The 18363-nt window shown below is 41.0% G+C and overlaps 1 protein-coding gene and 1 long non-coding RNA gene across 3 annotated transcripts in view; one reads left to right on the top strand and one right to left on the bottom strand.

The window, feature by feature from the left end:
* FNIP2 (folliculin interacting protein 2) overlaps positions 1-4603 on the top strand; it is a 28147-nt gene extending 23544 nt beyond the window's left edge. For both annotated transcript variants that reach the window (XM_033161140.1, XM_033161139.1), the window contains 2 exons: positions 344-459; positions 4213-4603. In XM_033161140.1, coding sequence (XP_033017031.1) covers positions 344-459; positions 4213-4291 — 195 coding nt within the window. In that variant the 3' untranslated portion in view covers positions 4292-4603. The remainder of the gene's footprint in view (positions 1-343; positions 460-4212) is intronic.
* A 777-nt stretch (positions 4604-5380) lies between these two features.
* On the bottom strand, positions 5381-6056 carry LOC117053427. Its single transcript, XR_004427391.1, has 2 exons — positions 5720-6056; positions 5381-5492 (listed from the first exon to the last, which is right to left on the bottom strand). It is a non-coding gene; the product is annotated as an uncharacterized LOC117053427 (long non-coding RNA).
* Positions 6057-18363: the final 12307 nt, after the last annotated feature.

Here is an 18363-nt window from a genome sequence, read left to right as displayed (position 1 = left end):
GTGATCTGAAGACCCAAAGCAAAAGCGAGTTGCTTACATTCTGTTTTTGTACCTCCCACCAGACTAGAGTGGGGAGGATGCTGCGCACCACATACCATTTCTGGCACTCCTGATTATTAGCAATGCAACACCCCCATTCTTAGGTGCGAGTATAGCAGTTGCCCTATGGCAGGTCCAGACTGGCTAGACACCATCAGCCTAATCAGAGAGGTGCTGAACTAGGCAGAACTTGGGTCTGGCCCCAGGAAGGATCAGTTCATGTTTGATGCATTTGTGTGTGGCATGGCTTTGCCCTCTTATTCTATTGGATTGGATCACTGCAGGGTTCCATATCTTTTTACAGTGCATTATGCATCTCGAGGATCGGCTACAGGAAATGTACCTCAAAAGCACGATGCTGTCTAAATATTTGCGAGGCCAAACGAGAGTCCATGTGAAAGAACTTGGAGTGGTATTGGGGTGAGTGTTGATGCTGGAGTTCCTTTTTTTAAAAAAAAAAATATTCCCCACCCACATCATGCTCTGAATATTCAGGATACTACTGTTTATTCCATTGTCACATTTTCTATGAAAGACATGCCAAAGTGTGAAATGTAGCTTGTGCGTGTTCCACTGAGCCATCTGGAAATCGAACCGAGCTGTTAAATGTAGGAAAATAGAATGATGTTCTTGTCCTTCCTTCACATTCTGAACAAAATGGAAGTAATAGAAAAGCACAGGCGGGCACCTCTTGGGCCACCTCGCCCAGAATGCCTTGCCCTGAAGAAGGACCCCTTTTTTTCAGTCAGAGTTAAAAGCAAGGCAGAGGGACAGCAAGTGCTGTTTCTCCTGCATTAAGAGTCGCAGCAATACATTTTAAAAGTAAATGGAGGAGGGCAGGGAGGAGGGGCAGTGGTAGAACGTCTTATTTTGGTCAGCACCATGTTTTGCATAAGCACTGCAGATGAGAGAAAGTTCTGTTCAGGTCACTTTAGTGGTCTGTGTGGAATGGGTTAGGAAAGAATTCAGTAACCTGTGTCTCAGTATTTTCGCTACGGGGAGATGGAACGGGATGTCTCCTATTAAACATGCTGTGAGAGGATGGCATGGCTGTAATCTTAATTGGATAATATATTCTTGACTTCAAGCCATGGAACCTTCCTGTCTGCACAGCTCAAAGAGAAAGGGGGTGGGGGAGAGAATCTTTAGCATTGCTCTAAGCGCATTCCTGAGATGGGGCGGGGGGTTAAACCCACCCTCCGAGGGTTACTAAAAAATTTCAGATGAGAAGCGACTCATTCAGTTATTCTTGGAGATCCATATCTGTGCAAAAGACCTAGAATATGGGTTGTCACTTAGTGGCCATGGGCTGGAGCATTCCATGCAAATTAGAATGATGTGTGATGTTCAGAGTTGCCCCCCTCTCAACCTTGCAAAGAGGAACCTTGAGAGCGATAGTGTGGGCAAAAACTTGACCGCAGTTTAATTCCAATTGCTCATAGATTCTCAGGTGGTGGCTGCACCCAGGAGTGCCTTTTTTACCAGCTTAGTTCAGCAACTGTGCCAACTCATGAAAGATAAGAGACCCAGCTACATAATTTAGGTCTTGTTGACTGCCAGACTAAATTACTGCAATGTGCTGTACATGGAACTGTCCTTGGAGACGATTCAGAAATTACAGCTGGTGCAGAATGCTGCTGCCTGTCTGATGGTATAAGTAGCTAAAAATTTACATTGGTACTTAAATATCCGCATTGGTTATCGGTATGTTTCTGAACCCAATTCAGTGGGCTGGTTGTGATCTCTACATGATCTGTGTCACAAGTATCTTAAAGAATGTATTTTCCTGTGTAAATCCCTCCAGGAACCTTATGAACTACAATGAGTCCTACCCTGAGCTCCTATCTCTAGGGCCCTCCTGATGTTTTGTGCTATATTCATTCCTAGTCAGAGAAGATGGGAGTCGTATCAGTCTCTTTCAATCTGTGTCAATTTCATGTATATGTGTGCGCATAAATCTGTTCAGTTTCATTTTTGCATTAATAGCAATTTCTTAAAACTCTGTGCAAGAATTTTATTTAATCACAATATATGCATTTCTAAAGTTATCTTAAAATCTGCATGTGTTTTGCACACCACGGTACATATTTTGAACCATGAAATGTATCACAAAATTTGGAGAAGTGTGCATTCTGAATGATATTTATGATCCTTTCTGTGTATTAAGGAGGCGGCAAATTGGGTTGGTTCACTTAAAAATGTTCACTGAAAGAATTTCTCCTCTACCCTTGTCCCTGTCCATGGGCTTGCTGGTGGGAGTTCCTACAATATCTGAAGGTGTCACAGGTTCCCCATATCTGCTTAGAGAAATGAGGTCAACTTACTAGAAAAAGAGCCCTTTCTCTCATAGCTCCAAACTTTTGGAATGCTCTCCTGTGCAATGGCTGTGTACAGTCTTCCCTTTGTAGAAAAGTAAGATATGCTTTCATTCCATTGCGAGTTTATGGTTCTTTCATAGCTTTCTCAATGGTTATATATTTATCCATTGGTATGGATTGTTTACAGCAGTTTTTTTTTTAAAAAAAAGCTGCCCTTTGAACTGTTTTCTGCCATAAGGTTATCTTATAAATAATAATGTATTCAGTAAAGCATGTGAGCAATGCAAGTAAGTTAAAATCAAATATATAGGAAGGAGACCATGTCTGTATCTATGTCTAAAGGCTACTGTGTGGCGAGTATAAAGATAAAATCAGTCTGTAGTAAGCCGTCCTAGTTTTAGAACATTGAAGTTGTTGGGTTTTTTTAGTCTATAAATCACTGTCCATAATTTACAATAAAAAAACACATTTGGAGGTTCATGAGAAGCAGTGCTATTTGGTTTGCCATCTGACGCTTTTAAAAAAGCACTTCTTAAAAAGTATGTGATTGAAGCGTCAAATAATTCAGTCCTTAGTTCAGGAAATGTTTTTCTTTTAGTCTATAGTGTAGGGAAGTGCTGAACTATCCCATTTCTCTGTTACTGTACCTGAATCAGAGACATTCACCAAATGGCCTTCCTAAAAGCACGCTGAATAATAGAATTAGAACATTTAACCTTGTTTCGGGGCCTTTTTGCAGGTTTGTGTTGCTAGAGCGCTGGGTCTTGTTACCGGGCCATCTATCACTACAACCTCCGCTTCTGCTATGTAATCCATATCTGCTCTCACGAGACCCTCCCTAATCCATACAGTTGCTTGGCTGCGCATAAGCATCGATTTTCTCTGCCCCCAACCCTGTCTTTGTTTAGATTCATTTTGCTCCTTTGCCAAAGTCATTCAAGAAAAGTCTGAGCGACTTTTGGGAAAGCAATATTCTCTCCTCTTTCTGGTAGGGTGCTTCCTGAGACTGTCATGTGCTACTTGGCTCATCAACTTGGAAATGGAAATGTGATGCAGGGCAGGGTAGAATTAACTTTTTTAATGACACTTTAATAATTTTTAAACTAAAGACAAAATACAAAAATAAAAATAATCAAACATACTGAAACAATAGGCTTTTGGACCAGCTGAAGTTTCCAAGTCATCTTCAAGGGCAACCCCTCCTTGTTGAGGAAGTGAGTATAGGACTGTGGCCTTAGTTTCTCAAATATGACCGTTCACCAGCATGTCTTTTCTGTCCCTCCTCCTACCCAGCTCATGTTGAAACTGGTCTGGAAGCTGCAGCATGCTGCAAACAGGTGGTTGAGTGGAGCACCTTGATGTGCGGATATTACACCTCTGCTGAAGGAACTGTATTGGCTGCCAATCAACCACCATGTAAAGCCCTGAACAATTTGGCACCAGGTTACCTGCAAGGCCACCTTGTCCCTCTATAGACTTTTTAATTCACTTGATCATCTGGGGAAATTTTGCTACAGAATAACACAGGGTAAAACAGGTGTGCTTTTTCACTGCATTGTAAATGCTCTTTCCTCTGCCATTTGTGAAGCAACACCAGTTGGCTCAGACATCTTGTATAGACATATTTTTGCCCAGGCTTTCCATGACCTATAAAACTGGACCCCGTTATTACTGTCTTAATCTGCTTTTATAAATACCGTTTGGCTTTTATGTTGCATCTCTGGTTTTTATGTTGTATTTTAGCATCCCATTAGAGATTTCTAAATATTAACTGGTTCAGAAATGCTTTTAATTAGATACTTCAATTCTCTGCTATAATTTACATATTGAAAAACATCCCTTTTTTAATTTCTAGGATTGAATCCAACGATTTGCCGCTGTTGGCTGCTATAGCGAGTACTCATTCTCCGTATGTTGCTCAGATACTCCTCTAAGCTGAAAACTTGAAGTCACAACTCCCTAGCAAAGTAAAGCAGATGGGATGGTTGTGTGAAGAAGAGAGCAAACATGAAGAGATGGGGGAACAGAGGGCCACAGGTGACAGTTCATTCTGTCACTTTTCCTCTTCTGCATTTTGTCTGGACACTTACCAGCGGAATTTCAGTTTACATAATATAAAAGACATTCAGGGTTTTTATACTGTTTTTGGAGTAGACTAATCAAGAATGCATCCTTGTATTTTAATGGACAAAAGGATTAAAACACTATTGGAGGATTCCCTACTTATACATAGTTTTCAGCAAAAAACAACAAAAAAAAACCCTCGAAGTATGGTTTCCTTACTATTGTTGTCTTCTTCTGATTTCCACCCACCCAAATGGGGAGCAGTAAGCAAATCTGTATGCACAGAAGCATTCCTGTGTTTGGATGGACAAAATGATGAATTGGAAGATGTATGCATGCCCATTCTCTTTTGTTAGCGCATCAAACCTCCATGGAACAAGAAGTTGGAAGTCAGCTACCACAATCTTGTTGTGTAGCTGATTGGCTCTTAAAATGGACAAAGCAGCACAGGAGCGGCAGTGTTGTTTTTGGTTGTTCTTGGCGGAGACGGAAGCTTTGGATCTGCATCACAGCTAGATGAAAATGGGAGAAAGAAGTAGTAATCTCTACTCCAAACTTACCTTGGTGCAAATGCCACATCTTGAATTTCCAGTTTTCTGGTCCTAATATGTGTACAACCAGCTCAAAAAAGCTCGTGTCTGAACCTTAAGAACCAATACAGTAATGAACATAGGTTTGTATCCATCCTAGTCCTGCTTGTATCAGGAACACTGAAATGAATGAACCTGTCTTAGTCATGTCAGTTCATTTCACCGAGTCTATTTTGCGTAGGACTAGCATTAAAAGCACCCATTAGCATCAACTCTGGATAGCTTGTTTTAAAACATAAACTCTTATCTGTTGTCCCGTGAATAAGAGATCTTTCTTTGCCACACTGCAGAAGCAGAATCAACTTCTTTAAGTGGACGGATGAAACATGCAGAAGAAATTCTAGAGAGGATATTGCGAGGGGAAGGTGGTCATGGTAACAGTGACAGCAATTCATTATGATAATTCTCAAGTGTCTGAAGCGATCCCACAGAACGTTTTGCACTAGCCTCTTGGTGCCTTCCTCTCTTGTATGTCTTAATTCTAAAAGAGAAATGTATGTGGTTTTAAATGGGAAGTTAGTAACATGAGCTCTCTTTAAATTTTCCATGTTGCTATACAACTATACACATAGGACAGTATTCGTCTTGGTTTCAAACCCTGTACCTAGGGCTTTCTTAGAAGGTTCACTACAAATGTGGCTTCATTTTAACTTCCAAGTTCTGCAGGTGACTGTGAAATTAGAGTAAGAAAGAGCAAAAACTACTTACATTTTTTTTGAAAGGCTCCCGGTAGGCACATTGTGCAGTCTCTCATGTTGGACTGACAGTGCTAAATGGAAGTAGAAAGAAGTTTTGTCATATTTGGCAACTGACCCAAGCAGTGTTGGCAATTGGATGCAATGTTTGTCCAAATACCGATTTAATAATTTTCTTTTTCTGGGGCTTGTCAGATTTTCCATTTTGTCTCATTGCTTATTCATCCTTGCCAATACTTTCATGACAACACTTAATCATACGGTCATTCCTGTTATAGAAGCTAGTAGTTATCCATAGCAGCATTATTCTGTTCCCTGCCTTTCTTTCTATTGCAAATTAGCTAAAAATAAATCAATCAATTTTCCTCTGAAACCTTCCCTTCCAAATGAATGAAGCCCAGATTTTGATAGAGAAGACCAAAAAGGCAAGGGTTAAAGATACCCTTCTTGTGCTTAAATCATGGTCAAGGAATCAAATTAATTAACAACCCTTGCTTTTATCTCAGAATAAAATCACAATGTACTTTTTCCTCCTTCAAAAGAACCATGCAGATCTTTAACAACTGTATTATTTTAGAAAAAAGTAGCTTCATTCTATAATTAAGAAAAAATAATGTGTTTTGTCCTTCCGTTTCAAAAAAACTACCTCAGTTGACAGAATTAAGCTGCCAGTAGGGGGCAACTTAGAAGTTGTACATGTCATGAATATTCTGAAAGATTGTGCTGTAGCATTTGAGAAGGCAAAAAACTGCACTGGTGACAGTCAATGGCTATCTTTTTATCATAAGCATGCTTTAGTTCTGATATTTTTAATAGTTTTTAAAGTAATGTGAATGTACCTGAGAAACACTGAAAGTGGCAATGAGAAAGGAATCTTGTCTGAAATCTTCAAGATTCCAAAACTTTGTTTTTCATGCTGTATTAATAGTATTCTGCTCTCCTCCCCTCCAAACATGTCTACTTCTTTGTTTGTTTCCTAAGCAGGAGCAAACTTATTCTGATACATATGGACCATATTTTAAGTGTAGCAAGCTTATTTAATAAAGCATGTTACCTGGAACAGATGAAGTAACATATACTGTGCTAGGAGAAGGGTGTGTATGTGTGTGTGTTGCTGCAAGTATGTGTTCAGAGAGAGAAAAGCAAATAGTGCTTGGGGTGTTTTTATTGACTGGGTGCTAATGTCAAACTGTGGAAACTTCTTAATTTGGGCTGTAAATGTACAGTATCATTTGTCAATTTCTTTGTGGCATTGGTGCAATAAATTGTAGAAATCCACTTCATTAGTGGATTGCATAAATCTCTCTTTGACAATACTGTCTTTACTGAGTCACATATTCAAAACCAAAAGAACCAGTTCAAAATATTATAATCAGGAGTTCATAGTCTCACATGTTTAGCAAAGTTTTGCAGGGGGTCTTCACACTTTACTAATGTCTAACAAATGGGAGTACTCTGTCTTACAAGATATTTCCTGACCTTTCTGTAAACCTGAATCATGCGAAGGAAGTTACTGTAGTATTTATTAAGAAATATATCCTTCGCCAAGGCTCTTCTACGTGTTCCTACTAGCTCTTAAGTTTGTTGGCATGCACATTGAATCTTCTCAAGGGCCAGAAGCCAGAATGGTACTTGAAGATCTAGTCAAAGGGATAAGCTCTGATCAGCAAAGGACTGGGCTGTGTGTCATGCTCAGAAAAAACACAGGGTACAGCCTTTTCCCAGACCACACCACTTCAAACTGCAGCTGCATCAAGTATTTTGAATACTGTCCCTCTGAAATATCTCTGTCCTGCCTGTGGAAAATTTTGCGTGGAAAAAAGAGTTTGGTGAGGACATGGGAGAGGGCCTTCTCAATAGTTGCTCCCAGACTTCAGAGCTCCATTCCTAGAGAGGCTAGACTGGGCTTCCCTCCTCGCTGTCTTTCCACCAGCTGCCAAAGACACTCTTATTCTAGCAGGCTTGGGGGAACTGGCTGCTTCTAAAGAAAGGGCTTTTTAATAGTGTTACGTTGTTTCTGCTATCTGCATTTTAATGAATCTTTCTACATCATTTTAATTCTGTTTCAGTTTAATTGCTTTTTAACTTATCTTTCATATGTTTTTCGCTATCTGTGTTTTACTTGTGTTTCAGTTTTTGTGAGCCACCTCAAGTCCTGGTTCTGGGGGAAAGGTGGATTATTATTATTATTATTATTATTATTATTATACCGCCCAATTTCCTCAGGTCTCAGGGCGGTTCACAGGATAAAATCAGAAAATAAAACCACAAAATACAAAATCAAAAGAATAACAACAACAACAACCCAATAATACAAATTATCACATCGCCTTCTCATCTCATTGCTTTGTTATTCTTCTATGTGGAATGATATTTTTTTGTGTTTGTGTGTGTCACATTTAAATCCCTACCTCCATAGTTTAAGTGGTACAGTCCAGAAAGGGTTGTACCATGTAGTTTCGGAATGTGCCCAGCTCTCAAAACATTTTAATCTGAATAAATCATGGTGTTCAACACAGGTATCCAGGTGCATAACTAACTACATGTTCTTACTAAATTGTTTGGATTTTTCTTAGGGCAAACATTCAGTCACATCTTTTATCAGTCACCATCCGTTGCATGACTTATTCTGAGAATGCAGTTTAATGCAACCTTGCAAGAGAACTCTCTGTGATCATCTACAGCAGCATGTACTATGGCCATTTGCCAAGTGAGCGTTGTTGTTTTTCTCCAAAGCAAAATTCAAAAACAAAATTATGGTGGGTAGATAATACAGTGGTTTAAACATTGAAATCCTCTAAGCTTTGATGAGTACCATTTAAAAATAAATAAATCTAATTTATGCAATGACCCCTTACTTGCTTTTCAAACATGAGGGTATTTTAAATGCAGCGAGAGACAATCAAAATAGAAATGTCCTGGTTGTCAGTTCACATAAAAGCAACTACTTGCAAAAATTACAGTTTAAGCCCAGAAATTCAAATAAATAAAATAGCTGTTGAGTGGGATCAGGTTTTAGCTATTAATGCATGTTTACTTTTATCCATGAAAGAAGATGACTGAGTGGAACTAAAATATGCAAAATGGAATAGTTGTGTGTGTTGGTGGGGGAGGGCCTGATGGCTGATTGGATTGGCAAGCATGCAGAGTACAAAAGCATTGACCTACTTCTAGTACCACACAAATTAGCTTAATGACCACATGTTGGTAATCTTCATGCTGGGCAAACTACCCTGTAAAACATGTCAAGTCATAGGCACTTGTCTCTCTTGCTGAGTCTCAGGACTGAGGAAGCAGTCTTATAAGAGCTAGCTGAAGGTAATGAATTGTATATAGCCGCCAGGAATTCATCAAGGTCAAGATAGTACAAGGAAGCTTAGCAGAGACTGCCTGTCAAGTCTTTAAAAATAAATGTAATCTCAGCTAAATTGGATTTCTTGTATTCAGTGTTACAACAATCTGCCAAAAGTCCTTAGATGGGGGGAGTCCTCTATGCTGACCTAACAACAAGAAGTTCCTCCTATACCAAGAATAAACAGGCAGTCCTGTAATATAGTAACTAATTTAAGCAGGATGCATTTAAATGTGACACTTGTGGGATATCTTTGGGGAGAAGAAAAGGCTAAGGAATAAATGCTACACAAATCCAGAGTGGAGTCCCTAAGACTGTTGGATGGCGCCTTGCATGCCTCCTTGCAGTAAACTGCTGCAGCCAAGCTGATGTCAAACATACTGTACCGCTCTACTTTTCTTTGGATACAAGTGAAACTCGAAAAATTAGAATATTGTGGAAAGGTTCGTTTCTTTCAGTAATTCAACTTAAAAGGTGAAAGTAATATATGAGATAGACTCATGACATGCAAAGCGAGATATGTCAAGCCTTTGTTTGTTATAATTGTGATGATTATGGCGTACAGCTGATGAGAACCCCAAATTAACTTTGGGGTTTTCATCAGTTGTACGCCATAATCGCCACAATTATAACAAACAAAGGCTTGACATATCTCACTTTGCATGTCATGAGTCTATCTCATATGTTAAACTCCAGTAGCTAATGAAAACAATTGCTTACATAAATGGACTTTTCCACCATATTCTAATTTTTTGAGTTTCACCTGTGGTCTTCTTGTCCGGGCAGCCCAGCACCTCCATACACGCTGCCCAGGCTTGTGCCCTGGGGAAATCACTTTGGTGCTGCTAATACAGTGGTTTGACTTCACCCCTGGAGGCTCACTCCATTGTCTCTCGAGACAAGAAGATACCAACAATAGTGGAGTCCTATGCATATTTACTCATGAGTAAGTCTGGTTGATTTCAGGTCTTGTTGAGATTGCATCCCTTGACTTCCATCTGATTATTTTTAATAGCTGAATGGGTTTAGGCATTTGCGCTACTTGCAGAACTCTCTGTATGATAAGAGAAGAAACCTGTAACCAACCCTACCTCCATTTGATGAGGTGATGTTTCTGATCCATCCAAGGTCATCATAGGAGGAATGATAGTTTGGGTCGTCCTGCCCAACCCAAGTATTGTGGATCAGGGGGAGGATACATTGTCAAACTACAATTCAGGAAAAAAAATGATGTCAGCACGCAAGAAAGAACATGCTAGAAACCTTTTGACATAGTACAATGCTGCTGGGTAGAAAATATAATTGAATAAAAATACAGATACTGAAACTGCATGGTACAATGTTGACATCTGGGTCAAGGGAGGGTGGTTTTATTCCTTAATGCCTCTTTTAACTTTTGCCCTGTCAAGTTTGCCTCCCCTTTTAAAAATGAATTCCAGTTCTCACCACACAAACTGAGCACTGTCGGGGGACAGAAATCTCACCAATTCAAACCACTGCCTGGTGTAATTTGTTTTCCTTTTAGATGGCATTAACAGCAGTGCTGCCTGGGTAGCAATGGACTTGGGGTGATAAAAAAACTTCCCACCCTCCATTTCAAAGCAGTGGAAAGCCAGCGCATCAGATCATGTCATAGATGAGCAAAAAGAGGCCAGAAGTGTGTGAGAATGTAATAAGATTTGGCATCTTATACCAGGTTAAAGCTGAAGGTTCCACAGTTTGTCCCAAACAGGCCTCTTGCCATGCCTGACCTAATGAGAAATAATAGCGTTCAAGAATATTCCCTGAGAGAATTAGTTTTAGCTTACATATATGCCTTCAAAGAAGGCCGTGGAATTGTAAATGTTTGTAGAGTGACCTCAGGTCACGTTTTTAAAACCCCATATTAGAGAACAAAAGCACTAACTCTGCCTTTTCGGAATAGTCCTGCTAGCTAACAAACTGGTCTAATGGCATAAAGGCACTTGGGTGAACATCCACTCTCTTTTAGCCACTTCATGAAGTAAATTCAGTGGAAATGTTCCTCTAGGCCTGTGCGATGTTTATATTGTATTTGTGTTATGGGATGCAATGGCATGGTGTTAGGGCTATGGAGCAATATACTTCTTGTCCATTACGTCTATTGTTACAAGATCTCCAGCTATTAAAAGACTCTGTGTCTATTCAAGGGATGGCCTGCTGACTGAGCCGAGGGACTGGAACTTGCCCTCCCACAGAGGCCAAAGCACAGCAGTGGTGGCACTACCAAATTCAATCAAAGCATGTGGTAAATTTTGATTGCACTCTTTATTATTAAAGATGATACTGATAACATGGAAGGTGCCCACATCTGATATCCTCTGTTCCACACATTTCTGCTCATTATTAATATGTGCATCCTGCACTTTACAATGTGCCAAGAAAAAATGAAAATTTGCAACATGTAGACATTTATGTAAATTAAGGAGGTTTGCCTCTATTTTCTGTCATTCAGTTTCTGCTGTACTTCACTCCTTTATTTCTTAAGAAATTTTAACTAGGCTTCACTCACTCTCAGGGTACATTTCCAGTTTTAAGGACTAGAAGCAGGCCTTTATGATTCTCAGGTGCTGAAACCTTTGCCTGGGCCTTGATTTCTACAAAGGATAATATAATACACAAATTTGTAGAGCTTTAAGTAAATTGCTCATTCAGCTCATCTGGCTCCATCATCCTCGACTGTCTGACTCCCTGAAATGACTCCATGCGTTCTCTTCTACTGTTAAGTCAGGAACTGTCTGCTAGAATACCTGTTACGTATGCTGATAAAGAAGTCCTCATGAGGAAATGTAACCCCCCCCCCCCGGTTAAAAGCTGTTACAGCTTAACATTTTCATCACCATTGAACTATGGTTATTATTTGGGATTAATTGTATTACACACTAGAAAAAAAATAGGTGTTGAATGGGGTAATAAAAGCTATTTATACCAGGGATGGAGGAGTAACTATTTCATGTAGTTATTTGAGTTGTCTTTGTTTTATTATGTATTTCGTCTTTTTATATTTATATTTTATGTTGTGAACCACCCTGAGATGTATGGTGATGGGGCGGTATACAAATTTAATAAACAGACAATAATAAATAATCCTTTGAATGGAATGTGAATACTGAGCAATGAGGGGTTCTGTCCTCCCCTACCCTCACAAATATCAGCTTCAAAGGAGGATTTTCCTCATGACTGCAGCAAGGGACAAAAGAATTAAATTTCCTTACTCATGTGCTCCCAATAATATCAAACCCCTCCCTGCATATGCTATTTGCTTTTTAAACAAAAACAAAGAAACTACTACTACACATTTGAAGTAAACGTAATGTGAAGATCACCGCCGGCCCATGCATGAGGCAAGGTGAGGTGACCACCTCATGGGGCTGAATCCACAGGCCACAGATCCAACCACCAAAGAATGTGGCGCCAGCTGCTGCCGCAGTGGCAACACAGCTCCTTAGAAACCAGATCTGACCCCCACAAGGCTGATTCTGCCACAGCGGCCTCTTAGCGAATAGGAAGCGCTACTGGTCTCCTGTTCCCACCCTTGTTCCCGGTGTAGATCTTTATTCCCTTCCCGTTCCTGATATTGTTCTTCACTCACCCTTTCTTCCCTGCTGAGGGGAGGAAATGTCATTTTGTGGTTTGCCTCAGGTGCCAAAACATCTTGGGTCAGCCCTGGTGAGCGTTATATGTAGGAAAGAGCATGAGGTAATAACCCCCCATGACATGGTAAGAAATAATTATTGGTGGCTGTGGAAACTGACTCTCATTTGCCTTAAATCCAACTGGTGAATTTTCAGAGCAAAATACTAGCGAAGGTTTGGGGCAATTATAACTTTCCGAGGCTTGTTAGGCATTAAAATAAGCCATGTATAAGTGGGGTGTTATTGAAGACATGTATCTCCTGCAGCTAATCTTCGTCCTACTTCTGAAGGAGGGGAATGAAGGGAGAGCACACCATGCCCCAGTATGGTGCTGACTAAAGTTATTAGGGTGGGGATTGGCATTCTGTGTATTTTATTTTTCTTTGCATCTGAGAAGCCCAACCTTGCACTCAGGTGGGGATCGTCTGCAAAAGCTAAGGCTGCACTTTTGTGGCGTGTGTGTGTTAATGACTTCCTACGCTGACAAATGACATTTATGCTGCCCTAGACTGGGGTGGGCGGTTGTTTGCAGAGAAGGGATGTCTCAGTGCCATGGTGATGTCACAGGCACAATGCTGATTGCTACTTATGGATTCCAGCTGGGCTTCAAATTACTCTGAGGTAATGCAACCTAAGCAAATCCTATTTTCCTCTTCAAAGCAGCTTCCAAAAAGGGTTGGGGTTGGGTGGGGGAAATAAGGCCTGTGCACCAGGGACTCCTAGGTAAAAATCCTGTCATGGTCAGAGGAGTTAATGGACTGGCAACTTCTTTTAATTTTTATTCATTGCTGCTCCTTAACTCACTGCAATAGAAGTAGATAATCACAACTGTTACGCTTGCATATTTCATTATCTGGTTCTGGCATTACAAGGGTTAGGAGATAAAAACTTTATATTTATTGCTAAGTCCTGCTTGGAAAGGACTTTAATTACTACTGATGTTCTACTAACAACATTAATGATTCCTATAAACTCCAGGTGGCTTGTTCCTCCAGGGGAAACTCAAAATAGCTACTCTGTGTTTACATGACTAATAAATGCAGCATGGAGACATTCCTGTACTGTCCTTGCCACTGGTGGAGTTGGGATATCTCCATAATGCACATGCAAAGGGAGGTAAATACTAATTATGGCAAAAAACCATTTTAGATAGGCCTATATTAAGTGGCTGTGTTGACATATTCACAGCAATCGTATTTCCTGAGGACATTCCTCTGTGAATATTTCAATTTCCTGCCTGTTTTGTAGCCTTTTATAGTGCTGTAGGAATGTGTGTGTGTGTGTGTGTGTGTTACAAAAAAAACAAAAAGTTCTGCCAGTGTTATGGAAGTAGCAAAGGCAGCTGTTTTTTATTATTAACAAACACTGTAGTTCTTTTCTGTTTTACCTTAATTACATCAATGCTGTTAGCACTTCAGTCTGTGACAATTGCCATCTTGTGTAACTTCAGAACAGCTTTGCTCATTTGGCGGCTTTTGGAAACATGAAAGGCAACAAAGGTTGATGCCTCTGAAAAGCACTTACCTGTAGGTATTCCATGCAATGGAAACAACGTTGAAGGGCACACTATTTGTTTGTTAAACTACGGCTATTAATTTTACTGTAGCCACAGGAGCACGATTAGGACCATGGTGTATGAGAAGTGGGGATTAATCCTCCTTTGCCCACTGCAGTCCCACTGAAAAATCACCCATCAAAGTTTTCCTCCCATGATAAATATAAGCTCCCTTCCACCATGAAACATTTAATAGCACCTGGATGTGGGGGCTTATAGCTGGTAGGTCTGAGATGTGAGGGAAAGTGTCATGCTCTCAGCTCTTGTTTCTATTTGCAGTTTCCCTATTAATGCCACTTATTCAGTGCCACATGTCATTTGACCCTGAAATACTGTTATTCCCTGGAGCTATTCAGATGTAAACAAAACCATTGTTTTTTGGCATTCCAAGCAAACTTCAGGCTTTTGTGTTTGCTCATTTTGAGACCAAACGCTTCTGATCGTGGTTCTGCTGAAACCAGGATTGCATACTGCTGTTTGATCCTGGTTTTCAGTCCTGATCTAAGGGCAAACGCATCACCAGCCTCATGTGATTGGTCAGGTGTAGGATGCCATCCTCAGCATTGGGCACTGGGCATATTGCCAGGCCCTGCCCACACTTTGATGCCTGTCTATAGTAAAGAAGCCTATGTGCAAGATTTCAATCTCAGTGAGTGATGAAAGGGAAGGTACAAATGTGGCCCTAAATGTGCTTCTAAATGGGGAGTGTGCTACGTGTACTATTCAGCCCATTTGCAGAAGGAAAACAGAATGTTCTGTTTGTCTCATTGCCTAGCTTCTAAGCTGTTCAGAACATGAAATGCAGTAACACATTCTGATCACAATTTTCAATAATGAATTAGTGTGGATGAAAAGCTCACACGCTGAAAGATGGAGTAACACATCACATGCCACTCTGTTTAGCAGAATGCCAAAAAAGAAACACCCAACAACAACACCCAACCCTCATCCATCTGGTTATCCATACATGAAGGAAGCAAAAACAAATTTCTCCACCCAATCAGTCTGAATATGTCACAGTGCAGTTTAAGAACTCAAAGACTTGCAGGTGTTAGAAGAATTTCTTTAAAAACAACAACAACAAAACACTACTTCAACATTTTGCCATGGGATCCTTTGGGAGGGATGGTGGGATAAATTTAATAAATAAATTGCTGCAATCATTCTCTTTAAAGATTTGCTTAATTGCACTCATTGCTCACGAATACCATCTGCTATATATAATAATATAATTATATATTATATATATAATGACCCGCTGCTATTTACTAAATTTGGATTGCCCATGGAAAAAAGCCTGTAAGTGACTTACAGTTTAAAACCAATAAACAGCATACAATATAACAAGTACTGTACCAAATATAAAACATGAGTAAACTACACAAGTCAACGATTAACAACAGAATCCATCTTGCAAGCATAGACTCTTGCGTAAATAAAAATCCTCCTCAGATAAAGCAATCCCAGTGAACATATTAAAATAATGGTTGATTAAAGATTCTAAAAAATAAAGCAATCCAGTGAACAATATTAAAATAATGGTGATTAAAGATTCTAAGATGGTTTAACAGGGGTCAGCAAACTTTTTCAGCAGGGGGCCAGTCCCCTGTCCCTCAGACCTTGGGGGGGGGCGGACTATATTTTTTTGGGGGGGGGATGAACAAATTCCTATGCCCCACAAATAACCCACAGATGCATTTTAAATAAAAGCACATTATACTCATGTAAAAAAAACACGCTGATTCCCAGACCGTCCACGGGCTGTATTTAGAAGGCGATTGGGCCAGATCCGGCCCCTGGGCCTTAGTTTGCCTACCCATGGTTTAAAACGTTGACAGTTACTAAAAGGCCTGGAATAAAAGGTGGCACAAAAGTGTGTATAGTGGACACCAAGCAGGCCTCCTTGGGGAGAGCATTCCTCAGGTGGGGGGGCATTGCTGAAAAGCCCCTCTCTCTTATTGCCTAGTAGACTTCTATGGAAAGAGGTCTGCCTTCAGGTTGTGGGGTCTCAAGCAGACAGTATGTGCAGAGGAGATAAATCAATCCAAACTGCAACTGCAGATGAGTTTCAAAGTGGTTTGCTGTACCTGCTGATGGGCTATAGAGAGCAAGCCCCTTTTAACCTTGGGAGGAGGGCAGGACTGCCCGCTTTGTCAAAATGGACCTACTGGGATGAAGGAATTAAGGATCCAGCCTATTGGATTCAGTTCCTCAGCCTGCTTTATAGCCTGTTGGCAATAGTAAACCCAAATTATTTAATAGTGAAGATGTAAACATGGTTCTAAAAATAGCACTGCAATTTAATTCACTTTGAACTGCCCAAGAAGCAGGAAAGTTTAAAACAGTCCCATGCTGTGAACATAAGGTTGTGAAGTAGGTATGGGATCTTTGCTCAGCGCATTTGTGTATTTTCACTTGAACGGGCTCTGTGGTCATTCCTGATCTGGTGATCAGTACCATGCCAGAAGTGGACAGGCAAACACATAAAAAGCACTGGGGGGAAAATACAGTATTTCTTACATACGGTAATCCCCTCATTTGCAGTGTGCCTATGCAAATGAAGACATATGCACAACTACAAGGAGTTTGTGTGTTGTTTGTTTGTGTGTGTGTGTGCGAGAGAGAGAGAGAGAGAGAGATCTAGTTCTTGCAAAGAAACAAAAATTGACAAAAGAAATTTCAGTTATTCTTAGCTCTCCTCTGACTTATCTACCTTTTCTCATAGCATTTTTAATGTTAGTGACTTCTGTCTGATCAAAGCTGGAGGAGATGGAACCTACTCTGCCACCAGAGCAGCATGGCCACAGTAAATGCAGTGCACACACGTTTATCTCATCTACATGCTGTTAGAATTTGAAGCAGAGAATCTTCAGCCCAGTTATGTCAGGAAGTGCTACTTTCACATACTCAGCCTGTTGTAAATAGAGCATTTCCCTCTTCACTCAGATAAGGCTTACATGGCGCGCGCGCACACACACACACACACAAAATAGGAGAGGCCATGAGAATACACAGGCTAGCCCCACCTGCACTGCTGATGTCTGTCATGGCCATGCCTTCCACACATTGAGATGATAACATGGAAAAGGGCTCTCTAGACAGGGAGAGACTCTCTGGACCAATTAGGATCCCTGCCCTCTAGTGGAGGAGTTCTACCTGTGTACCTCAGTTTTGTGGAGAGTGCTTTCTCAAGCTGCCCACCATGGGCATAGCCAAGGAGGCGGACAACTGCCCCCTAAATCAATTAAAAAATCCATAAAAATACTTAACTAACCAAGGTTATGCCCCCCTACCCTAACAAAAGCCTGCTCTGCCTTACAAAAATCCTGGATATGCCCATGCTGTGCCCACCTGTGCATGTCAGTGTCTGGAGGCTGAGCCAGCCCATGCAGCCCCATAAAAGGTAAAGGGGCCCCTGACCATTAGGTCCAGTCGTGTCCGACTCTGGGGTTGCGGTGCTCATCTCGCTCTATAGGCCAAGGGAGCCGGCGTTTGTCGGCAGACAGCTTCCGGGTCATGTGGCCAGCATGACAAAGCCGCTTCTGGAGAACCAGAGCAGTGCACGGAAACACTGTTTCCCTTCCTGCTGGAGCGGTCCCTATTTATCTACTTGCACTTTGATGTGCTTTCGAACAGCTAGGTGGGCAGGAGCTGGGACCGAGCAACAAGAGCTCACCCCGTCACAGGGATTCGAACCGCCGACCTTCTGATCGGCAAGCCCTAGACTCTGTGGTTTAACCCACAGCGCCACCTGGGTCCCCCTTAAACCTGTTCTTCCCTATAGAAAAGAGGGCAAATGCATGAAAAGAATTCTAACATGGTTATAGTGACTCTTGCCCTGACTCTTATCCTGTCCACATGCAGACTGGCCAGGTACACATCCAAACAAGTGGATTCCTCCCCAAGAATCCTGGGAACTGTAGTTTGTTAAGGGTGCTGTAGCTCTGTGAGGGTTAAACTACTGTTTCCATGATTCTTGGATGCAGGGAGCCCCTGTGCTTTAAGTGTGGGATGTGACCCAAGTTCAGAAACCAAATCTAGACAAACTGAGAACTCTTGGTAATTCATGATGTACAAAGTGGCATCAAAACCCCGTG

Source organism: Lacerta agilis, chromosome 9 (genome assembly GCF_009819535.1).
Source record: "Lacerta agilis isolate rLacAgi1 chromosome 9, rLacAgi1.pri, whole genome shotgun sequence".
Classification (NCBI taxonomy): domain Eukaryota; kingdom Metazoa; phylum Chordata; class Lepidosauria; order Squamata; family Lacertidae; genus Lacerta; species Lacerta agilis.
The sequence above is the reverse complement of the archived record's forward strand: the minus strand, read 5'-3'. Positions and strand labels throughout refer to the sequence as shown.